The 23972-nt window shown below is 56.6% G+C and overlaps 5 protein-coding genes across 5 annotated transcripts; all 5 read left to right on the top strand.

Annotated features, from left to right (window-relative positions):
• Positions 1-563: 563 nt before the first annotated feature.
• GGS23DRAFT_596149 (uncharacterized protein) lies at positions 564-1484 on the top strand (the record flags this gene model as incomplete). Its single annotated transcript, XM_051518439.1, has 1 exon — positions 564-1484. The coding sequence occupies one exon, from the start codon at positions 564-566 to the stop codon at positions 1482-1484; it is 921 nt and encodes a 306-aa protein (XP_051372353.1).
• A 3655-nt stretch (positions 1485-5139) lies between these two features.
• GGS23DRAFT_508270 (uncharacterized protein) lies at positions 5140-7729 on the top strand. Its single transcript, XM_051514528.1, has 2 exons — positions 5140-7123; positions 7271-7729. The coding sequence occupies exons 1-2, from the start codon at positions 5330-5332 to the stop codon at positions 7526-7528; spliced, it is 2052 nt and encodes a 683-aa protein (XP_051372352.1). The 5' UTR covers positions 5140-5329; the 3' UTR covers positions 7529-7729.
• A 3090-nt stretch (positions 7730-10819) lies between these two features.
• GGS23DRAFT_508148 (proteasome regulatory subunit C-terminal-domain-containing protein) lies at positions 10820-12938 on the top strand. Its single transcript, XM_051514527.1, has 3 exons — positions 10820-11293; positions 11363-12690; positions 12764-12938. Exons 1-3 carry the CDS (start codon positions 11008-11010, stop codon positions 12905-12907), a joined length of 1758 nt encoding a protein of 585 aa, XP_051372351.1. The 5' UTR covers positions 10820-11007; the 3' UTR covers positions 12908-12938.
• A 728-nt stretch (positions 12939-13666) lies between these two features.
• On the top strand, positions 13667-16514 carry GGS23DRAFT_604680 (acyl-CoA N-acyltransferase; the record flags this gene model as incomplete). Its single annotated transcript, XM_051519637.1, has 4 exons — positions 13667-14833; positions 14921-15058; positions 15167-16101; positions 16493-16514. 4 exons carry the CDS (start codon positions 13667-13669, stop codon positions 16512-16514), a joined length of 2262 nt encoding a protein of 753 aa, XP_051372350.1.
• A 2802-nt stretch (positions 16515-19316) lies between these two features.
• On the top strand, positions 19317-20218 carry GGS23DRAFT_596145 (uncharacterized protein; the record flags this gene model as incomplete). The annotated part of the gene is made up of 3 exons (XM_051518438.1): positions 19317-19425; positions 19584-19917; positions 20095-20218. 3 exons carry the CDS (start codon positions 19317-19319, stop codon positions 20216-20218), a joined length of 567 nt encoding a protein of 188 aa, XP_051372349.1.
• Between the last annotated feature and the right edge of the window lie 3754 nt (positions 20219-23972).

The following is a 23972-nucleotide window of genomic DNA, read 5'->3' as shown; positions in this document are numbered from 1 at the left end:
TTTGGCACTACACAGATATTTCGAGCAATTCCCTCGGCGCGCTTTAATTGCCGCCTCGCTGTTTTCTTCTCCCTCTTATCTTGCTGTCGGCGGTGCACTTGTTCACCCCGACGCAGTCTTGCCTCGCCGCCGACAGAGACCGTCCGGGACTGCGATTTTCTACGCCCACCGTCTCGCCCGCACGTCTCTCGACCGCACATCGCCATCGCCCCAGGCCCTGGCGAAGTCCACAAGCCTCCGTAGGGTCGCATCCTCCCTCAGCGAGACGGCATCAACCCCATCGTCTTTGTGGAGGATCTGTGCAGCGGCGTCCGACCCCCGACCTGCTAGAATTCCCAAGAGACTAACATGACAAGTTACCGGAGCCCAACAACTTCTCCACGTTGGAGGTTTTTGCTCTGGGTGCTGACACCTTAAAAGTCCCCCGTTTCGCCTCTCTGCCCCGTCGCGATTCCTACCCCTCATTGTTACATCCAAGTCCATTGAACCCGACCAGACCCCAACCCAAGGCAAGGGACACGCAATTCACGGGCGAGGGCACACCGACGAAGCCGACACCCACCATGCGGCCGCACACTCCGTCTCTGGATACCCCCCGCGTAACCACAACCGCGGCGGCCGCGCCCACCTCGCCACCAGAGACGCCCACCACCGGTTCTCCCAAGATGAACCGCAAAATGACGAATGGTCGCCCGCGACGGCGCTCCAAGGGCCATGGCCACAACGGTCACCCCTCTAATCTGCGGCCTCTGGGCGGCACCAAATTCAGCTACACTCGCGGGCCTCGGCCCGAGGAGATATCGCCTCGTTCGTCCAACTCCTCCGACGAGGGGTCCGAATTGTCCGCGAGCCCGCCGCAATCGCCCCTCTCGGATATGCCCAACCTGCAACCCCAGCCGGTAAAGCGGGTTGCCCCGGTCCGGATCGATCAAGCATCGTTCTCCGTCGAGGAATTGAGCGACGACTGCTCGCTCAGCAGCGACTGGGATCACTTGGACGTCCTCCGGCCGTACGCGTTTGAGTACGCCGGGTCGGACCGAAGCCAATCGAAGCCTCGCCCTCCGCCAGATATGGACCCGACTGTCATGGCAGGCATAGAGAACCTGAACACGTTCGAGGACTCCGACGTCGATATCGACCACGACGACGAATTCACTCGGCAGCTGCAGAAGCGGCGCGAGGAACGCCGCATCCGGAGGATGAAGTCGGGCAGCCTCAGCAAGCGGACCGTGAGCGAGCGGGGCAGCGATTCTGATAGGGAGGATGTGCTACCGTATTACGAGGGGAACGACACCGGCCCTACTACCCGTCGGATGCGGCGCAAGGTCGGCGACCGCACCAGCATCCAATTCGCAGGCCCGCTGCCCGAACGGATCGAAGAGCTCAAGGAACCGAACAGCGACGACGAGATCATCTTGGACGACGCTGAGTTCTTCGCAAGAGAGCTGCCATACTGGACTTACATGGATGTCGACTCCGAATGAGACCAACGATGATACGTTTTAGAGATCGGACGGTAATACAAAAAATGAACGAGACGATCCCCCCCCCCTCCCCCAGCCTCATTTGGCCAAAAGAGAAAAAAAAAACCGGGCGCTAGATCAATTCGCAATTCACGCATGGCACGCCACTTACGATTACACGACACGACACCTCACGAATTATAGCCGGGCTCAGTCAGTTATCAGCACGTTTCCCCTCGTTATTGGAATTCGGCATCGCGACGGGATTTGCCTTAATTCGGAAATGGGCTCTGAACGGACCGTCGCAGGAGCAGAAATTGCGAAGGAAAAAGAAGAAAGGGCGGTACCCACCATATACCTAGCATATTGTGTGAATCGGGATTCCTTGCATAGAAGTTTTGGCTACGTGGCCTGGGGGCATAACCGCGGATTGCCCCATCTCCGTCTCGTACCGGACGGGGAGTTTTGTCACCATTCCTATTTATCATGATGATTATGTTTTTTGAGGGTGGCCGTTTCTCGTCTTGCTTTTAGATACCTCTTAGACTTGTGGAAACCTGACGGCTAGGAAGCGTGTGCGCGATTCGCGCTGTGACAACGACGAGGACGGGGGATGATCTGATGACGAGGTTTACGACATTTGCATCGCGGCTTGATCAAGAAGGGGGCGGGGAACGCGGCTGCGGCTTTCTCGTTTGGACATATAGACTTTGGGGGAAGAGGGGAGTGTGCGGCATCTCAATATATCGATGGATCGGGTGAGCAATAATGTGTGGTGTAAGTCGGGTGCTTCGGCGTTGGAGTGTGTGTAGTCTCTTTGGCTTAGAGGCCTGCCTGTGCAGGCTGCCTACGAGCGTCATGTAGGTAGACGTCCATCACCACCTCCTAGACCCTACGAGGGCCTCGTGTGTGCTGGGCTCAAAGCCATCTTCTCCGGCGTCATATCGCTATTTCGTATGCCAGTACATGTCTACCTACAGTGCCCCCCGTTAGGTCCCGGGATTATCGGGTGGGTGGCATCTACAAGTGCCTGTAGGTATTACTTACACCTAGGTATATCGAACGGCCGCCCGTCTTTGCGCTGCCTTTCTAGTGTCCGGCTGAAAGGGCGGGAGACATAGGCCGTATCAACGATGCAAGTACGTGCGTAGGTATTTATTGGCCGATCCAGGGCAAAAAATGGAGAGCAGCCTCGCCCTTGTTGCGTGCTACCCCATCGAAGATATCGACGATGGAGCGAATCTATCACCAACATCATAAGCTGCGTGACTCCTGGCTCTGCGGCTGATCTCAGCTCTGTGGGAGTTGATCTTAGCAAATCCTACCTAGCTAGCCTTCGACACAACCACGATAGGAGATATGAAGCACCGGCTCCGTGATCTTGTGTGGCATTGGAGGTGGGTGGGTGGTGAGGTAGGTAGGTATATTGATAAGGACGAGATACCTAGGCTTTCCCACTTGGGTATTTTGTTAGCTGGTTACCTAATATTAACACGGAGGTTCGTAGGGCCTCCTACTGCTTATAACTATTATACGCGAATACTCTCTGGTATCTAATCGATTACCTCTTCTTCCCAAGCCTCATGTAATTAGGAGTTGTTATATCTTCTGAATCTCAACCATCCTTTGACTTGCCCATTGACTGCCCTATTGACTACCTATTGAATAAAGTGGTATACTGCAATTGGTAATATTTACTTAAATTTAGTTGAGATAAATAAGCTTGATAGCTCCTAGTTATTCTCTTAATATTAGATCAACAAGATCGGGTTCAGTGTCTTAAGATTCTAAAATTACCTCAGTTACTTGCTAACTAGCGGGGTATACAATCTCGCTAACCTTAGGGTAGGTACTATTTATATACCATACAGGGAGGGGGGGGTCTATTGACACTATGTTAGTAACCCTTTCTATGACTGGACATAGTATCTGCCTCGTGATAAAAAGGAGTTAAACTTTAAGCTAATATTATTACCATTTCCCGATATAGTTACCATCCGGACATAATGTCTTTATTTTAAAAAAAGGTATATTCCATAGGATTACCCGGTTACCTCTAGGTTACTAAGTACGTACCTTTGTACCTTTGTATCTTTTACGTCTATTACCTACCTCCTACCTTTCTTCCATAGGTTCGAAGATAGATAGATTCCACGTGCGCGAACTAGCTCCCATAGGTTCGAAGATAGGTAGATAGATTCTACGCGCGCGAACTAGCTCCTATAGGTTCGCAGATAGGTTCGTAGATAGGTTCGTAGATAGGTTCGTAGATAGGTTCGTAGATAGATAGATTCCACGCACGCAAACTAGCTCCTACAGGTTCGCAGATAGGTTCGCAGATAGGTTCTAAGATAGGTTCGCAGATAGATAGATAGATTCCACACGCCTAAACTAGCTCCCACAGGTTCGAAGATAGGTTCGAAGATAGATAGATAGATTCCACGTGCGAACTAGCTCCTATAGGTTCGAAGATAGATAGATTCCACACGCCTGAACTAGCTCCCACAGGTTCGAAGATAGGTTCGAAGATAGATAGATAGATTCCACGCGTCTGAACTAGCTCCCACAGGTTCGCAGATAGGTTCGTAGATAGGTTTGAAGATAGGTTCTAAGATAGGTTCGCAAATAGATAGATAGATTCCACACGCCTGAACTAGCTCCCATAGGTTCGAAGATAGGTTCGAAGATAGATAGATAGATTCCACGCGTCTAAACTAGCTCCTATAGGTTCGCAGATAGATTCGTAGATAGGTTCGAAGATAGATAGATTCCACGCGCCTGAACTAGCTCCCATAGGTTCGCAGATAGGTTCGTTGATAGGTTCGCAGATAGGTTCGTAGATAGGTTCGTAGATAGGTTTACAGATAGGTTCGAAGATAGGTTCGCAAATAGGTTCGTAGATAGGTTCGCAGATAGGTTCGTAGATGGGTAATAGATCATAGTATTTGTAGAAAAAAGATGAAGACAATAGGTAGGTCTAGGTAGATAGATAGGTAGGTAGGTACCTAAGGTAGGTATGTAGGTAGGTAGGTAGGTACCTATGGAATATATAGACATTATATCCGTCTAGACATTATCATATCCGTCTGGACATTAGTTCCTACGTAGTCATAAAAACCATCCTGAAATTATAAGAAGGGAAGGTAATAAGGTCGGTACCGCGACCCTTGCTGTAATTCTTTTAGCTCTTTCGAAAGAATAGGTAACCCTTACTAGATTTAGTTACCGTATCCGTACCCCGACTCTATTACTGACATACTATCCGTAGACCCCCCCCTCCCGGTATGGTACCTATGCGGCTCTAATTAGGGACCTGCTCAGGTACCTCAGGCACCTAACACAACACTGAATGCCCGGCTGATAGGAGCACGAGCACATAAAGTAAGATGTATTAAATGAATACCTACATAGGTACCTACCTAGGTATGCCTAAGAGGCTGGGTACCTCAGATACTTAAGTCAGGTACCTGACTACATGTTATAGGTGCAACGATGTATATTACATACTAGAATATTACTTTAGGTACTTATCTCCGGTTCCTTTATAGCACTCACGGGGCTCTGCAGGGTCTGCAGGGGCTACATCGCTATAAGCAGTGTTGACTTTATCCAGCACTTGGCTATGGGGACTTTGTCAGGCTGAGGCTGGTAGCGAACTCTTCTTCTCTTCCAGCCTCAGAGCAGCTCAACCAACAGCGACCCCCATCTCCATCGGGGCCTGTACCAGATCAGCTCCTCATCCTTCCACCGTGTGTTTAGTTTCTCCCATCAGTATCCCTCAGCCGATTACCCAGAACGTAGCGACTTTTGCAACGAGACCCGACCCTTAAATTCACCAGCACGCGCACCCGAATAGGAATCGCAGAATGAATCCGCAGCCACAAGGCCAGGCCGGTCAAGGCCATCATCCTCCGCCCATTCGCCTCCTCCAACCTGAACACATGCGCAACCTAAACTATCTGACACCTGACGACAAGGCGAAGTATGAAGAGGGCCTGAAACTGCTATATGCCAAGATGGAGCAGTACGGACCCGAGACTGTAGAGCACCAGAGCGCGAAACAGAAAGTCACCGATTTTTCCAGAATGGTATTCACCAAGATTAAGAGTATACAAGCGAGGAATCAGGCCGCCTCCCAAGCCCAGGCAGGTCAGCCAGGTCAGCCAGTCCAGTCAGGGCACCCCAACGTGCAACCTCAAGGAGCACAGAACGGACAATATCAGAATGCCCTAGCGGCAGCCCAGGCAGCACAGAAACCCGGGATGCAGCCAAACAGGCCACCAGGGCCCGGCACCAGTGCTGGCGCTGCGAACCCCGGCGCACCAGCTTCGGGGACCGGACCGACCACCGGTTCCAACCCCCAACCCGTCTCCAAGCCCATCTTGGACCATGTCAACAAGTTGCCCTGGAGCATACTTCCGATCCCGTCTCAACTACCCCAAGACCAGGCCCAGAAATGGTTGGCAGAGACGAAGAATCGGTTTATACGAAACCTAACCCAGATGGAGAGTCTCAAGCTGAGATCCGCGAGACTGGATGCGCTCGTCAAGGATCGACAGGAAAAAGGGCAGTCTCTCCCACCTGAGGAGCTCAAGAAGATCCAAGACCAGAAAATACAAGATCAGAGGAGCTATCAGGACGCTGAGAGATTCATCAAGGGGGTCCGCGCTCAGATGCATGCTGCCGGGCAGAACGGTAGCTCCCAGGGGCCGAACGCTCAGCAGGCTCGGCCTCAGCCTATGCCGCCGCCTCAAAACCTAGCCAGCACAGCTTCGAGCCACCCGATGCAGGCTGCGTCGGCGTCCGTGACTGCGGCGATGGACGCCGCAAAAACTCAGCAGGCCGCTGCTGCTGCTCGTGTCACGGCACCAGGACCTACAGGACAACCTCAGTCTCAAACCCAGATACAGCATCCTGGAACTCCAGCCACCCCGGCAACGCCGATGAGTGCCCAGCAACAGCATAACCAACAACAACCGCAACCGCAACCTCCACAGACGCATCCGACCCCAGCTCCACAACCGCAGATCAAGAGCGAGCCTGGAACACATCCGCCGCCAGTGAATACCGCTCTCGCCACAGCCGCCTCGTCTGCTCACCTACCGGCCTCGGTGGGGACACCAACTCAGCCCTCGGCACGCGTTCAGACACCCCAATCTGCATCACAACAGGCGCCGGGATCCCGAGTACAACCATTGTCGCATGCGGCAGCGGTGAATCGCGCTAACTCGTCAGCGAACATCAGCGGCCAGCCAAGCAACTCTTCCGGAGGTATTACCCCTACGCCTGGGTCCGGTAACCTAGTCGGAAGCGCCTCTCACTCCGGCCACACGCACGCACACCCGCAACCCAACCCCCCGCCGGCCCTTACCACTAAGATGCCAATCAATAAGAATCTGCCGGCCAAATCGACCGAGACCCCTCAGCCGACCTCTGTGGGTGGCGGCAACACGCCCGGCCGTCCTTCTATGAGCGGAGGTGGCGCTACCGGCGGTGGAGTCATGGGGCAGACCGTCATTCCGAAGATGACCATCCCGCAGTACGATACCGAGGGCGACCACGTGTTGTCCAAGAAGAAGCTCGACGAGCTCGTCCGCCAGATTTGCGGTGGTGGCTCCCCAGGCACTGATGGCAACTATCTGACGCCGGATGTTGAGGAGGTTAGCTCATTGCCGTCCTCAAGAGAACCCGTCCTCTTTCCGCCCTCACTTACCCTTCTGTCTCTCTCTCTCTCTCTCTTTCTCTCTCCATCTTCTTCCTACCGCCGCCGATAGACCGTGTGCTTTGCTGACAATCCGTCTCGATAGTCCGTCCTAAGCGTGGCTGATAACTTCGTCGATAACGTCTTGCACACGGCTTGCCGCCTGGCTAAGGAACGGGGCAGCAAAGTGCTCGAGATTCGCGATATTCAACTCGTCCTAGAGCGCGTATACAACATCCGCATCCCCGGCTACACCTCGGACGAGTTGCGCATCGTTCGCAAGGTGCAGCCGGCAGCCAATTGGATTTCCAAGGTGCACGCCGTGCAAGCCGCCAAAGTCATGCCTGGCAAGGACGACAAGTAGGACATGTCTGAACTTGCAAGTAAGGCTAGCGGAAAGCGGAAAGCATCAGGAGTGACGGAAGAGAGAACCACCATCACGAAACGCAGCAGGACAACTCACCCAGGTGTCTAGGGTGTTGCGCATGTTTGCCGCGGGGGAGAGAAGGGAGGAAGGGGGCAAAACTAGATATACCCCCAAAGACTCCCATGTGCCTTGACAATGCGGCTATGCATAGTTTCTCAAGTGATGGGGACGGCGTTCTCAGGGACTGATTTGAGAGGGTTGTACGGCACGATGCCGATAATGCGGCCTGGAAAGGGACGGAAAGGAGGCCGGGTATAACTAGCAATCCACCCCCGGTTCGGCGTTCGCTATAGCTTATCTTTTTACCGATGCGTTTCTTTGTTCTAATACATCCTACTTTTACTCCCCCCCCCGGGCCATCTCTCTATTACCTGGGTGTGGCGGAGAAGGGAAGGGCGACGGATATGCTGTGGTGTGTGCACACAAACCGAACGCCACGGGAGGCGGATGGATGGATAGTATAGTAAGCGTGAACTGCTGCCGCCTCCTGTGTTTCCCACACAGTGTTCTCGAGCATGCGGGCTCCGGCGGCGTGCCGTCGGTGGGTGATGCTGGCATCTTCGTGGCCCATCCTCCGAATAGGGGGGGAGGGAAGAGAAAAAAGCAGTCGTCTTTCGGTATGGTCGGCAGGCAGGTAATTCGATTGATTGGCCGATTCCCCCCCAGCGACGCACGCCTGGTTCAGACATTGATATACAGCTTACGCCTCTAATTTCGGTGTTTTCACCAGGGGCTTATGGACCCTGCCTCGTAGCTATGCGGGCGCCTGTTGAGAGCCACTACCTGCCTGTATTTGCATCTGTATATATACATGTGTGTGTATGTGTGTGCGTGTTGAGAAAGGGAGTAAGACTTGCTCGCGCACCCACACATACTGTCTCCCTCTCCCCCTCGTCTTTACTTTATTTCACTTCCCCTGCCCTTTTCCCCTATGACTTTGATGACTCTCCTCCCCCTCAGAGATACCGCGATGCAGTTGTGTCGCGGGTGTACGCACCGTCGTATACACTTACCCGAGGTATAGATCTAGCAGCACAGGCAGCCGGCGAGAAGAGGCGTACCTCTCGAGTGCCGACATGTGGCGCTCCAGGCCCGAGGGGGGTCGGGCGGTGCGCCTATGGCGACTGGCGGACGGGATGGAGGAGGGGGGGGTGTGGATGATGGGGGAGTTGACCGTCGACTCTACCGTATTATTGGTACAAGCGGATATATATATACCTTTGTGCATGGTGCGATAGGTTGGAGCAGCGGCGGGATGACGACGGTGGTCGTACCGGCGTTGGTGGCGACGATGACGACGATACCAGGTGTGGTGTAGGAGATATAAGGAGGTGGCTGTAGGAGACAGCAGATTTCGATTGACCACGGCCGCGAGGGCAAACTCGGCGTGTCTCACTCAGGCGCGCTTTGCTGCTAGGAAAGGGTAGGGGATAGAGATGTGGACGAGGTTGAACCCGGCTGCGTAGAGAATGCCTTGAAGGGAAGCGTCGCGAACAGGGACGGCATATGTAGGTAGGCATACCGACGGTGGGGGATCGAGATTAGGAAATAATAATAATAAAGGAATAGGGAATTAAATAAATTAGAAATTAAATGCAATAAAAGAAATAAAAATCCTTGACTTCAGTATTAGGAGGTAGGTATATCAAAGCTGAGCTGGAGGAGTACTCATATGGAAGGTAAGCTGTAAGTCAGCTGGAGAGTTCCCGGTAAACGGGCGGTACCTAGGTATACAGGTACCTAGGTACCTCGAAGCCATAGATTCGGTCGGAGCTCTGGGTCTCCAGGCCTCGGAAGGTCCAGACAGGCACCAGTTCGCAAACGTCACTGCCTCGCCTCCAGCACGGGGCAGAATGCGGGTCTCTTCTGCGATCCAACCCACGAATGTACCTGCCTACTAGGTAGGTACAATTGATGTACCTGGACCCGAGGTACACATTGCCTCTCCTTAGGGCTGTGCGTACTGCGTTGGGAGGTACCTCCAATGTAGGTAGGCACCGTAGTTAGGTACCTGTAGGAGGTAGCAATGCCGGCACTGGGTTTGACGTACCTCCTACCTTCTACCTGCCTCTTGGACTGGCCTAGCCCCCCCCCCTCGAGTAGGTACCTCCCCGGTCCCAGCTTTGTACCCTAACTTGGCGCCCTTAAGCCTGCCTACGAGTACATATAGAGGTCGCATTCGACCGTGTTAGCACGCACAGCCCACTATCGGCCCACCGACTATCCGCCTGTAGGTACCTAGCTGCTACAGCTTCCGGTGTTTCGCCTGCTGAGGCCTGTAGGCGCTGTAAGTGCCCTAACGTAGGTGCGCCGAGACGGTCTAGGTACCTGTTGGATACCTGATAGGACACTCCCAGGTCCCGGGGCAGCAGGCATGTATATTTTTTCTGTCTTTCCGGTTCCTGTCTCTTCCTGTTGCATCACCGTGACCGTACGTAGAGGTAGGAGGTACCTCTTCCATCCGGTCCGCCCTCAGCGACCTACCTACCTAGGTACCTAAGGTACCTACCTCCTATGGCACATACACATACCCAACAGGTACCTAACCTAAGCGGATCTTGGGCAGGGTCGGGTCGGTACTTGGCGTCTGCGAAAGGGTACCTGCGACGTCGGCTTCCGCATGTAGATCAGATACGCTTACCGGGTCTGCCGCATACACGGTGAGCGCGCAGCTGCGTGGCCGCCTAGCTAGAGGTACATGGCTCGGGCGCTTCGGCGAGTATCCGGAGACGGAACCGACAAACGACATCGATCAGTCAGCCAAGTCCATCAAGGCCTCAAACTCGCCCTCTCACCTCATCATCCCTTCAACAACTGCTACCCACCACCACCACCACTACCACCACCACCAACCACCACGGCCTGCCTACACCTGTACTTTTGCCTACCTACCCGACTTATCTGCCCTGCCCGATTCTCTCTTCCGTCTACATACTCGACTGACCATCCGACTCGTTTCCAATTCCACAGCCGCCGCTTTCTTCCCGTTTCCTTCACCCGTACGTACAGCACAGTCAGTCTTCTTTCTCCTCTTTGTTGATTTTTTTTATCATTATCCAGACACGCACTCCGTGTTCCACCCCCGGCCGGCTGCCAGCCTTCGACCACACCAGCCCCGTTTCGGTTTCCCTGCGGCGCCCGATCCAGCGCGCCTCGCGACAGTCACCTGTCGACCCTGCGAAAACCCGGCGTCGCCTCTGTCGTCGTCACCATTATCACGGTAGCCCTCCCCCGTCTTCTCCATTTTCTCCGCCCGCCCTCTCTTCTCCCTTCTCCGGCGTCCGTCTTATGTGTTGACGCGGTCTAATCATTCGATATATGACTAGACGTCGACCCAAGCCGATTGATTAGCCCGCCCGCCACGGCCTAATACCGTTGCCTCGTCTCTTTCCTATCTCCCGTTTCCCACAACCGCTATGCCAGGGAAAACACCTCATGCAAACGGCAACGAGCCGGTCGAGAATGGTGTCCGGAATAACCAGGATGTCGACATGACTGACGAGAAGTCGTCTCTCAAGGGAAAGGCCAAGAAGGGTGTAAACGAGGGCGATGATATCACCGTTGTCGTTCCGCTAACCAAGACCACAAAACAATCGTCTCAACCGCCCCCGCCCGACGCTGACGGAGACGTTCCCATGGAGCTATCCGAGAAGACAGAAGACCTCGAGGTCAAGGTCGACCCCGTCACTCAGACCGTCGCAGGTGCGTCCCCAGGCCTGTCCAAAATGACTCGTTACCATCTGCGTGCTGACGTACCTCCCCACATCCCAGATATCAAGAGCAACTTCGCCCTACTCGACCGCGCAGTGGCCCTTTTTGATGCTAGGTTCTCATTAAGAGCTCTGCGGTCCATCTCTTCCCTCCGCAAACGCCTCACGCCGGACATTCTCGCCCAGGTCATCTCGGAGACGTTCTCCCCCACGAGCCCGTCTGCCAGCGTTGCGAAGCAGCTCCTGCTTGCCGTCGGGAAGCCAGATGTACCCCTGGGCCGCCAGGTGGGCCCGGAGATGGACGTCGATAGCGAACCGAAGGCGCCGGCTAAGAGCGGCAGCAAGAAGGAGAGCAGAGACATCATCCCGGAGATCGACATCTTCCTCAGCATCCTGGTCCAGGTCTACCTGTTTGACACGAAGCAGTTCCAGCTGGGTGCCGAATTTTCCAAGTACCTATCCGAGCGCATCCACTCTCTGAACCGCCGGACCCTAGATTCGTTGTCCGCCAAGATCTATTTCTACTACTCTCTGTTCTGCGAGCAGCTGGCCCCCCTACCACCATCGCCTCAGTCTCCGATTGTCGCCATCCGTCCCACACTCTTGGCTGCGCTTCGGACTGCCGTGCTGCGAAAAGACATAGACATACAGGCCTCCGTCATAGTGCTGCTGCTGCGAAGTTACCTCCTCACCTCTCACATCTCCCAAGCCGACCTTCTCGTATCCCACACCCAGTTCCCCGAGAATGCTGCCAATAACCAAGTCGCCCGCTTCCTCTACTACCTGGGCAGGATCCGCGCCATCCAGCTACGGTACACCGAGGCACACGAGCACCTGACCGCGGCCACGCGGAAAGCACCAGCCAGCACCTGCGCCCTCGGCTTCACCCAGACGGCGACGAAGCTCCTGCTCGTCGTGGAGCTGCTGATGGGCGATATTCCCGAGCGAGCCACGTTCCGCATCCCCAGCATGGAGCAAACCCTGCACCCGTACTTCCTGCTCGTTCGGGCCGTGCGGGTGGGCAACCTGGAAGACTTCGAGATCGCGATCGCCGACCACGCCGAGACTTTCCGTCACGACGGCACGTACTCGCTCATCCTGCGCCTCCGCCAGAACGTCATCAAGACGGGCATCCGCATGATGAGCTTAAGCTATAGCCGCATCTCGCTTCGCGACATCTGCATCCGGCTCCACCTAGGAAGCGAAGAGAGCGCCGAGTACATCGTCGCGAAGGCGATCCGAGACGGCGTCATCGAGGCTACCCTCGACCGGGAACGAGGCTTCATGAAGAGCAAGGAGATTGGCGACGTGTACGCGACCCGGGAACCCGGAGAGGCCTTCCACGACCGTATCCGAGCCTGTCTCGCCTTGCATGACGAGAGTGTCAAGGTATGTCGCCGCTTTTTTGTTTCAGAGCGCGCTATGTGAGACAGGATGCAGGCTAACTTGACGGGTTTCACAGGCCATGCGGTTCCCGATGAACCAGCACCGTCTCGAGTTGAAGAACGCGCAGGAAGCGCGTGAGCGCGAGCGCGAGATGGCCAAAGAGATACAAGAGGGGGACCTGGACGAAGACGATCTCGGCGGGGACTTCGAAGGCATGTAAAGACACGGGGAGCCGTGTGTAATCCGGGACGGGAGGTCTCACCGGCGCCACCTCGTGGCTCCTACCGACCCGTGACGGTGGTACGCGAAGTAGGAGCTGCTGGATGGACGGAGGTGTAGTTTGCTACAGATAAGTTTGAGGCTGCATCGCCGGCGCAGCTATTATAAACACGCGTCATCGGGCCCATTGTAATAGATACGGCAGACTCTTTTTTTATTTCGGCACCTGGAGGGTGGGAAATGGAGCGCGGTGGTTTGGCAAGCCTCTGACATCTCTTCGCACGATGCCGGTTGGCCCGAGGAGAGAGCCCCCTCCCTTCTCGCGCACAATTGATATCGCGCATTGCTAGTACTACTTGTATAAGCATATCTTGCACCGCGGCATATCCGACACGGGACGTGCTGGGGCGAACATATTGTAGCACTATACTGTATTATTACATCCGCCGCCTACGGTACGCGTGTGATGGTGATGGCGGCGTGCTCATACACGTAGAGCAGGGAACCACCGCTCATGTGTGTCACGTGACGACTCTCTACGTCAAGTGGGTCTTGAGGACGGACCGGTCTCCGCTACGTCTGCTTATGTAATCGTTCTCGAGTCGGTACTATACGCATAGTGAACCGTCGCTGACTGAATTCGACAACTTTACGGGATTCCCGTTTCTTTATCTTTCTCTACGAACTCATTCTGCTCAGTGCCGGATGTCAATGGTTAGTGCGATGACCTGGATAGACAGCGCTCTTGTTCGATTGAACGATGCCTCCCCAGAAGCGCAAGAGACCCCACGACACGGTCGCGCCAGAGACCTCGCCACAAGCTCCACCTCGTCGCGCGACTCGCCAGCATCCGCTCGCTGGCCCTGAGCCGAAACACCAGCTGAGGAGCGGTCGTAAACGCGTCAGTATCACCGAAGAGCTTCCTGCCGCGTCCGTGGAACTGCAGGCGCCAAGAGGCAGGAGAAATGACGCGCCGAAGACGACAATCGCACACGACGCCACGGTGCCCCCCGCGAAGAAACAGACGAGAGCGACGAGACACAGTATAGCGGAACACGACCCGGTAGAAGAGGCCGCTGCGAGTACGACCGTTAGCGCAATCGCAGCTTCGAAGGAGAATATAAAGCCCTCCTCCCCGTCCGAGGGTGAGGTCGGACACCGGAATCTGTCCATATCCCCCCTGGGACACGCACAAACGCTCCGTGTCTCCCCGGTGCGACTGCCGGAAGCGAGACCGATTTCGCCGACTCAAGTGCGCCATGCGCCGCTGCTGAAGACGACCCAGCAGTCACAAACCTCACGATTAGCCCATCCCACCGCGGCACCGGTAGCGTCGACACCTAGGCGCCCCGCTTCGTCCCCGGACAAACCGCCGAGGCCTCCGCCGACACCCCGTTCCGATCGTAATGTCGATAAGGTTGTGTTGGGGAATGTGTGTTTTAAAGCGTGGTACCCGTCATACTACGGGAAGGAGGTTCTAGGCGACCTGAGTAACAACCATGGCAACAGCGGTAACGGGGACGCCGGCAAGGACGGCGGAAAGCTGGGACGCATAGGCGGCGGCAAGAGGGCGACCGTCCCGCCGCCCATGCTCGACCGCCTGTACGTGTGCCCGTGCTGCTTCAAGTACTCGAGAGAGCTGGTCATGTGGTGGGAGCACGTGCGGACCTGTGAGCGTACGTTTCAGATGCCCGGCACGAAGGTGTACACCCACCCCAAGGGCACGAGGACGATCAGGGTCCCGGCCGCGACGCCCCCGGCCGCCGAGCACGGCGTGTCGGTCCCCGTAGGCGGGGGCAAGGGGAAGGGCAAGGGGAAGAGAGGCGACGTAGGTGGGGGCGTGTTCACACCTGTAGCCATGGAAGAGGTGGTTGTTAGCGACGAAGGGGAGTGGAGCGTCTGGGAGGTCGACGGCGAGAAGGATAGGGTAGGTGATAACATATTACCAGCGGCCTCTGCCTCATTACCCAGCGCTGAATCTAGTTTTGATGTTGACCTCTCCGTCATTCTATAGCTCTTCTGCCAGAACCTCTCCCTATTCGCGAAGCTTTTTCTCGACAACAAGTCCGTCTTCTTCGACGTTACGGGGTTTAACTATTTTCTCCTCGTGTACACCCCGCCGCCGCCGCCACCCGAACTCTTCCAGAATCCCGTCCTCCCGCCGCCCCCGCCGCCACCGTTTTCCGTTGCCATGGACTTGCCTGAACCCCCGCCCTATCCCCTGCCTCACCCCTATCCGTATCCCCACTCCCATTCCCAGCCGCAGACTCAATCCCCGCCTCCTCCGTCAGCACCTACGACGACCGACAGCCCCTCGCAACCGCCGGCGGGGCCATCGTCCCCGACGGAAACGGGAAAGGAGAAGCCGGCGGTGACGAAGCGGCGGCCGCAGGTCGTCGGGTTCTTCTCGAAGGAGAAGCTATCGTGGGACAACAACAACCTCGCGTGCATCCTGGTGTTCCCACCTTGGCAGCGCAAGGGGCTCGGCGCGCTGCTGATGGGCGTGTCGTACGAGATCTCGCGGCGCGAGGGCGTGCTCGGCGGGCCGGAGAAGCCGATCTCGGAGCTAGGGCGTAAGGGGTACCGGCGCTTCTGGGCGGGCGAGATCGCGCGGTGGATCCTGGGGCTCGACATGACGCCGTCGCCGCCGCCTTCGCCCGAAGCGGACGCGCGGAAACGGAGAGGAGACGACGCGGCGGAGAAAGAGCCGGATCCGGAACAGGAAGCCGGGGAGGACGGCGACGACGAGGTGGAGATGATCGAGCTAGGGGATAGGGCGGAGGACGAGCGGAGGAAGGACGGCGAAGGAGAGAGAGAAGGCGGGCCTAACGGGGGAGGGGCGGCGAAGGCGAGGGGACGAAGGCGGACTAGGGAGGTGACTGTCAGCGTCGAACAGTGCTCGCGCGCGACGTGGATCGTGCCCGAGGACTGCCTCGCGGTGCTCCGCGAGATGGGAGTGGTGGTGGCAACGGCAGCGGCCGATGAGCGGAGGGGAGAGGAGGATACCAAGGAAGAAGAGGAAGATGAGAGAGTGGAGGCGGAGGAGCACGAGGGCAAGACGCGGAAGACGCCGACGCGGACGACCGCGCCGCGGCCGCCCCGGGTCCTGCTCGACAGGGAGGTAGTCCGCCGCTGGGTCCAGGCGAACAGGGTCGAGCTCACGCGGACGTGCGACCCGCACGGGTTCGTCGAGGGGTACGCGCTGGCGCCCGGGGGCGAGGGCGCGGCCGCGGCGGCTGCTGCTGCTGGAGGAGGAGTCGGAGAGGGCAAGGGGAAGAAGGGGGGAAGGGAGGAAAATGAGGAAAAGGGGGCGAAGGGGGGAAAGGGAGGAGGAGCGGGAGGGGAGGGGAAGGGGGAGGGGTAGAGGTAGGGGGGTTAGACCGCGTGGAGAAGGAGAAGACTGGAGAGGAATCATAATAGCCAGGAGACAAGAGATGAGAGAAGTAGGCGAGCAGAGAAGGGAAGAGAGACAAGCACGGAACACATGGAGGTTGTACATGGCATAGGGTATATAGGCTACTGTGTATATATACATACATATCCGCGGACGCGGACAGCGAACATGCGGCCGCAAACACTCACGTAGATGGGCACGCCGCCTCCCCTAGCAATTCACCCAGCGTCTCTCCCTCCGTCCGTCGGACTGCGTCGTAGTCTCGGCGCCTCCCCGTTCCCCCACCCCGCGGGACCCAAGACGGCGGCTGTCCGCGCTCGACTGCGACGTGTCTGGCTATCTATTCTGTGCGGACGAGCACGCCGCCGGCCCCTTACGCGCTGCAGGGGGGGGCGACCCGGCGTCGGCGGGTTCGCGTGGCGGGCCGGGGCTTGCGGGCGCGGAAGATTGAGAGGCCGAGGGTGCGGGTGCGCTGGCGCTGGGCGTGGGGGTGGCAGGGGGGGTGGCAGGGGGGGGGGGGTTGATCAGGTGGTCAGCCATCATCGAAAAACTTTTTTTTTTTCCTGCTCTCTCCCTCGTCACACTTGCAGGAGCGGAATCTGATCTCAGCTCGCTTCGGTTCGTGCGTCGGGGGGGAGAAATAGGGAATTGAAAAATAAGAAAATAAAAATCCATCACAGACCCTGGTCGACGCAGGCAGTAGAACTGGTGCAGAGTGAGCCCAACAGTATTGATGTAGGTAATTACTGCTGATTGTGTGTGTTTCTGTGCTACTACGACGACGGCATACGCATGCGTCTACATATGGATGGACTCCTTTTTCTTCTTTTCTTATCCATCTTGTCTTCACGCTTTCCTCTCCATCCGACTTTTCTTTCCCATCTCTTTTTTTCGTCCTCTTTTCCGCGGCTACACTTCCGTGTCGTCTCTTCTCTCTCTACGTCCGCTCGCGTGCATTTACGCGTAGGTACTATAGGCGCGGAGGCAATGGCCCGCGGGTGGGTGACGGCGCAGCGGCGATGGCACCGAGTGATGACATCCTGCGGCAATGAGGCTTAAAAGGGGACATCCCTGGCCGCTGCAACGTCCGACCTGGCTGGCCCGAAAAGTTTTCGTGCCAGGCCCACCCGCTTCTTCCTCCTCCTCCTCCTCCTCTGCTTTACGTGTATTTCTCGGTATCGAGGGCACATTTCCAACGGAAATTCGCCCACCCATGTGAGAGTATGCAACCGCCAGTCCGGCTCGGCTTTTGCTGGCGACCTAGGAAAAGGAAGAAACGGGGAAAAAAAGAAGAAAAAAAAGGAAAACCAGGATGCTGCAGTACGTCGTCGTGGTCTTCCCCATTGGTCGCTTGGCCCATAAACAAGGGTTAGATCGAGAGCGACCTGACAGGTCAGATTCATCACACAGCTAGATGCCGGACAGCAATCCAGGGGTAACCTCTCTTGTTCGTCTTTCTCCTCTCCTTCTCACACGTACTTTTGTGCGAGCGAGCTAGGTGAGGGCGAGGAGAGGAGGGAGAGCGACAGATCAGACGCAGAACTGAATTGTCCGGGCGGAGGAACGCGAAGCTTATCGTGGCCTACCTGGCACGCCTAGCGAATACGCCCCTCCCAGTAAAGGGGGAGAAGAAGACCAGCGAGCGCACTTGCATACCAAGCGGTATGCGTACGTGTGGGAGAGTGCGCGAGCGAGTGCGGGAATTACTCACACCCGGGGAAAGGCGAGAAGCCGAGGGTGCCTCACGCTTTTTATCCTTCGCATCCAGACTACCGCCGGTTTACTGCGCTCCCACCAGGCTCCACCCACGTGTGTCTCTCCGAGTCGCAAGTTGTCGCCCACGAGTTGCTGGGGGAGGAGGAAGAAGAAGAAGAGGAGGGGAGAGTGTCGCTAGGTTACGACAGGTAGTGGGGGTCACTTTCATTACGGGTCTGCACATTTCTTGCTCCTTGCGCATCCTCGTTTCGTGTCGCCTGTGTCGCCCTACAGGGTGGGACACGCAGGCCACACACTCATCGAGGACGTGCTGGCGCTGGAAAAGCGAGATCTTGGTTGAGAAAAAAAGGGAAGAAAAAACCCCCCAAGAAACCAAGATTCCGCAGAGGCTGAAATAAGGACGCCCGTCCCATCTACACGCTATATAGATGGCGAAGACAAGGAAACGCAAGTAAGATGGCGACGAAGTATAAAAAAAGAGGATTCCTGGAAATACCTAAGCGGAGGGAAAAGAACTCGACAGCACCAGCGACAAAATAAGCTCGGGATCCCCCCTGTCGCAGCAGAGACCCGGTATTGCCCGACTGGCCACGCTCAGTTGTGTCCAACCATGATGAATTCTCGTCAGCCTTGTCCTCTTCGGGTAGTTCCCGACGCCGCCGCAGCCCAAAAGAAAAAAAATTGAGGAAATGAAAATTTCTCTCTGCCGCTTGGGATCGCGCTCCTGGCGCCCTCGTGGCCCACTGTCTCTTCTCCTTACGACGGGCTTCGAGCCCGTAGATTGGGCGTGCCGGCGTTGCAGGCCAGACAGAGATACCTAGGTAGGTATACCTACCTACCTAGAGGTATGGGTGTAGACATGTACTGGAGACAGGTATGTGTGTATGTATACATCCCGTACGGTACATCGTCTCTCGCTCCGCTTCCAGGTATCTCTCTTTTTCTTCTCTTCCCAAGGACCGACCGGATACCAGGTGTGTCTGCGCCTGGCACTGTGTCCCCCCCCTCCCCCCCCTCCTCCCTCTCAGGTAGGTACATCGCCTGTCACCGGCTACCCAGGCGACAAACTTGTTCCGGTTGCCCTCTCGCGCGCTCCCGTTGTTCTCCCGCACACCCTCCTCTCCCTTCTTTTCTTCCTTTCCCACACACACACAATACCTCTCACACAAAACACACCAAGTCAGCAAGCTCTTTTTTTCTTCCCTGACTTTTGTGCAGCTCCTCCGAATCTTCTCCTGCCCGTCAGCCTTCTCTTCTCTCACGTCTCTCCCCTCCATTACACATCCGTATATCCGTCACAATGGCCTCTGCTCGCATTGTCGCCTCGCGAATCGCCTCCGTGGGCACCAAGGTCGCTCGACCTGCCATGCGAGCTCCCTTGAGCGGCGTCGCTGCTACGCGAGCCATCAGTATGTCCTCACCTTCTCTTTACCCCTCATTGACGCACGGCCAAAGGGGCCACGATGCCACGGGTTTCTCATCTCAATGCCCCTTGACGACGTCGATGTGAAAAATTTTTTTCTCTCGGCCTCTGCGCAAGCCCATTGACTTAACCCGACCCCTCCAGGCACCGTCTCTCCCTTCCAGGCCGTCAAGCGCCAGCAGGTCTCCAAGATCCTGAGCATCACAACCCGCCAGGCCTTCCAACAGGTGCCCCGCCGAGCATACTCGTCTGAGATCGCCGAGGCCATGGTCGAGGTGTCCAAGAACCTGGGTATGGGTTCGGCTGCCATCGGTCTGGCCGGCGCTGGTGTCGGTATCGGTCTCGTCTTCGCCGCCCTCCTCAACGGCGTCGCCCGCAACCCCGCCCTCCGTGGCCAGCTCTTTTCTTACGCCATTCTGGGTTTCGCCTTCGTCGAGGCCATTGGTCTTTTCGACCTCATGATTGCCCTCATGGCCAAGTTCGTACGTGCCCCCCCCCCCCCTCCTCCCTCCCCAACACCCCCTCGCCTCGGAAATAAAATGCCGCACCCGCCGATTCCGCGACTACCGGCCTCGGCCTCGGCCCCGGTCCGGGTCCTCAGCATGGTCAATTGGTCCGATGGACTTGCTAACTCCCGTGTCCGAACAGACTTAAGCAACTTTCCCTCCATACTTACGGAGGCTGGGGTTCGCGCCACCGCTTGGGACGGTGCGGACGGACGGGCTGGAAATGCGGAGGGCCGCATGGCGGCATTGCGCTGCTCCGCCGTGTCCATTTAGGAGAACCAGCAAATAGAGTAATAGAGGTCCGTTAGAGAGGCTTCCTGTGCATAGGAGCGGGGGGGAGAGACGGCGGGAAACCCGACGGAGGCGGGAGCGGATCGGGCATCGATTGCATTGCATCCACGTGTAAAGATGGAAAGAAAAGCTTCTGCCGAAAAAAGAGAAAATAACCAACACTGCTGCCATCTCGGGCGGCCGGGGGCGATCTGTAACAATACGAACCATCTTGACCGAACCGATATCGATCTCGTCCCTCTTCTTCCTCCCCTTTTCCGTTCCGGCCCCTTGCCTTACCTCCCCCCTTCGAATTCGACATGGTCTCTAGCACACGGCGAAGCGGCGTATGAGTAATTTTCTCTCGGGATCCGTACAAGCAGATGTAAGCCGCCTCGAGGTCGTCCGCGAAGCAGGTACAATCGATGCCAGGCTCCTCCGGGATAGATAGATATCCCGTCGTGTAGCGGTCACATAGGCCGGCTGGAGAGCGGGTAACAGCTGGTTACGCTACCTCGAAGGGAGAAACCACCTGCGTACGAAAGAAACCCCGTGACTTGCGTAGTTTTTTTTCGGGCGGGCGGGTAGGACCCTACAGGTGCCTAACCCGCCTACAGGGCTGATCGGTGCAGCGGGTTGTAGCCCAGGAGTACTCGGGTTTTCAGGCGGGTGGCTGGCCCTGAGTATCCGAGGTTCGGGGCCCCGTAGGTACCCTAATGGAGGTAGGGTACCTAACCTAAGTTACCTGGATATCATCTCAAGTGTTACCTGCGTGGCACCTAGGAGCTGTCTGTTAGTGGTTATAGGTTAGGTTAGTTCAGGCCCCCGCCCCTTCTGTGGAAGTGCACAACTTTATGCACCAGCAAGTGGTGTATGGGTAAGTGTACCTCGGGTACATGCGCTGCACAGTGAGCATTGCACGGTGGACATCAGGCCGTGTAGGTACATGCCCACCTAGGTAGGTAGGTACCTAAGGTAGGGTTTAGTGCGGAGGTACAGGGCGATGGCGGGAAACAGACGAGAGAGACGAGAGAGGTACCTGGGGAGAAGAGCGAAGGGGCGGCCTGGCCCACTTGGTCACCCGCCCATCGCACCAACTAACTCATCGAACTGCTGCAACTCATCTTCCTCCCCCCCCCTCCCGTCCTCTCTCCCTTCTTCCCCACGGCCGACTCTTTCTGGCTTTTGCCGCACGACAGGGCTCCGAGACGGCTTCGAGAGGGCTTCTCAGCTAGAGTTTATCGTGTCTCTCTCTCGTAACGCATCTCCCCCCTCCCCCCGTACGTGCTGTGCACACTTGAACACGATACTTCCCTCTTCTCCCTCCTCCTCCTCCTCCTCTTCCCCCTCCTCCTCTTCTCCCTCCTCCTCCTCCTCCTCCTCCTCCAGCTTCTTCCAATCAGAGACGGCCGCTACACGCTACCACTGCCACTAGGCCGATCGTGTGGGGACGCTCGGGTTGGCGTGATGGGGAGGAAGAAGCGGAGGAGGGACAGGGAGCAGTGTGGGTAGAGGGTACTACGCAAGAAGAGGCGCCAGACAAACGAGGTACATACGACAAGATGGAGCGATCGGGAGGGATGGCGTCTGTACACACGTACGGCCCATCCCTCCCATGCCATCCATTGATGCTGACTCCTAAGGGGGTACATCTCAGGGCTGGTATGGGGGTTTCGAGAGAGACCGGGAGAGAGAGAGACGGACAGAGACGAGAGTACACATCGACACACAGACACACGAAGCCAGAAGACGGAATCGGGGACGGGGCGAGGTAAAATGGATGGACCCGACTAGCTACATCGGGTAGGTAGACTGCGTTGCGGGCTGGGTCGGCTCGGCCTTGGGCTAGTTAGTAGGGCTAACCCCTTCTCTCCTCCTTTCTTCATCCCTCTTCCTGGGGGCGAATCGTCTCTTGTTCTTCTGCGTTGCGTCGTGCCGCTGTCCCCGTCTATTCAGTCTGGGGTGAGAGGTGACATGCGTGGGTCTCCCCTGTGATCCTCACTCCCCTCTCCTAGTGTGTATGTATACATGCGTATACATACATGGTATATAATGGGAACACGGGAGATGGGGGTCACTCGTCGTCGGGAGGGTACGGTAAGGTGAGTGAGTGGCATCCAACAGCGAAGGGGGGGCGGTGGGTCTCTGACGCCGTATGGAGTGCGCGTGTGTGTGTGGCGATGGGTATACAAGTGTATATATATATCTGACGCCCCCCCCCCCCCCCCTTATCCCGTTCCTACTAAACTCTTTCTCGAGATGGGGCCTGAGTCGGCCTCCCCCATTTCTGGTGGCGATGCTAATCGTTGACGACTAACGGCCACGGTGATATCCAGCCTTCAGCGTCCCCGGCCATTACCATTCGTTACCGATGTTGTCGTGATCGTTACTAGAATTATCTGATGGATCGACAACTGTGCGTAGGCAACCATGTCATTCCTCAACCACCCCCAGGGGACGGCGTCAGGGGACATGGCGATTTCCTTCGAACGATTCGATCCGACAAAGACCAGACTCGGCTAGACCTGGAGCGATACTGACACGAAGCAATTCATGACGACGATTCGCGACAGACATTGAACAGGCCTGGCTCCTACATCAACGACAGCATCTCGGTAGCCACGGTCCGGTTGAGACGAGACGGGGCGAGACAGGCATGACGCCAACGTTGGCCCTGTTTGGTTCTGTGAGCTTGCTGCACCCGCGACAGAATAACATCGGTCGGTTACCGACATGCGAGACGAAGGACGCTACATCGTTAACAAGCCAGCCGGACCACCCGTGAGTTCCTACTTCGACCTAGGATCGGCCTCCAGACGATGCCAGAATCTGGTGTGGCTTTACCGGTGCCCAAAGGAAGTCCGGTGTGACTGGCCGTCCTTGAGAGCTGACCGCAGCCAAACCGACGAATAGCGAATATGGAAGGTATCAAGAAGAGGCTGGGACAGGTGGATCAACCAAGGAGCCTAACGATCGATAGATAGGCATGGATGCGGGCCGATGCGACACGCGCATGAACCGCTGCACGGCTTGACGCAGAGCAGAGAGGCTCCCATCCCATGTTTCGGTCAGCCACCACAGATCCCCGCAGCTCCCCAATATCGCCTTTCGTGGAAGCCGGCCCAAGGGCCTAGGCTGCTTGCCCATGAGAAGTTCCCAGACCCTGTCGTAATGATATGAACATCCAGGAACCAGACAGCCCCGTTAGCTTTGGCCAGTTAGTTGACCTCGCCAATGTCGGGCTGATGAGGCTACTCTTCGTGTTGTTGAGGGCCATTGGTGCTTCTGTGACGGCCATTGGTGCTTCTGTGACGGCAACTCCCGAATGCGGGCGGGTTCGCGTCAACTGCTGACCATAACCTAGAGTCGGCGCCCGAACGTATTGCACCATCGATACCCCGCCGTGGACGATAGATAGTCGCGATATCTCAAGATCCGGATGGCGTCCTTCCTACCGGATTCCCTCGAAACGATGGTACCGTCATTTCCTTGCCTTTCGGCACATCAACGCGATGGTTTCAAACCCATAATCGGAACGATTACCGATAGCATTAGACGCGTTAGCGGCTGGCAGCGCCCACCGTTCATATACCGTTGTGTCGGGGTCCCCCGCGCGGCCCAAACTCGAGGCCTAAGCCGATCCACCATAACCAACTGAGGTGTACTCGAGACGACGCAGAGTTCGAAGTGAGTAGGATAAAACAGCACCGCCGGGAGCACTCGATCCCATTAGCGGCACCACAGCCTCCTCACAGGC

Source organism: Durotheca rogersii (genome assembly GCF_024521655.1).
Source record: "Durotheca rogersii strain YMJ 92031201 chromosome Unknown GGS23scaffold_8, whole genome shotgun sequence".
Classification (NCBI taxonomy): domain Eukaryota; kingdom Fungi; phylum Ascomycota; class Sordariomycetes; order Xylariales; family Xylariaceae; genus Durotheca; species Durotheca rogersii.
Note: the sequence above shows the minus strand (reverse complement) of the source record. Positions and strands in the feature narration are given on the sequence as shown.

Excerpts from the sequence above, each read along its gene's own strand:
- GGS23DRAFT_508270 (XM_051514528.1), top strand. The coding sequence starts at position 5,330 with ATGAATCCGCAGCCACAAGGCCAGGCCGGTCAAGGCCATCATCCTCCG. Across the intron at positions 7,124-7,270 it reads TGACGCCGGATGTTGAGGAG|TCCGTCCTAAGCGTGGCTGA; the intron begins GTTAGCTCATTG and ends CCGTCTCGATAG.
- GGS23DRAFT_508148 (XM_051514527.1), top strand. The coding sequence starts at position 11,008 with ATGCCAGGGAAAACACCTCATGCAAACGGCAACGAGCCGGTCGAGAAT. Across the intron at positions 11,294-11,362 it reads CGTCACTCAGACCGTCGCAG|ATATCAAGAGCAACTTCGCC; the intron begins GTGCGTCCCCAG and ends CCCACATCCCAG. Across the intron at positions 12,691-12,763 it reads TGCATGACGAGAGTGTCAAG|GCCATGCGGTTCCCGATGAA; the intron begins GTATGTCGCCGC and ends CGGGTTTCACAG.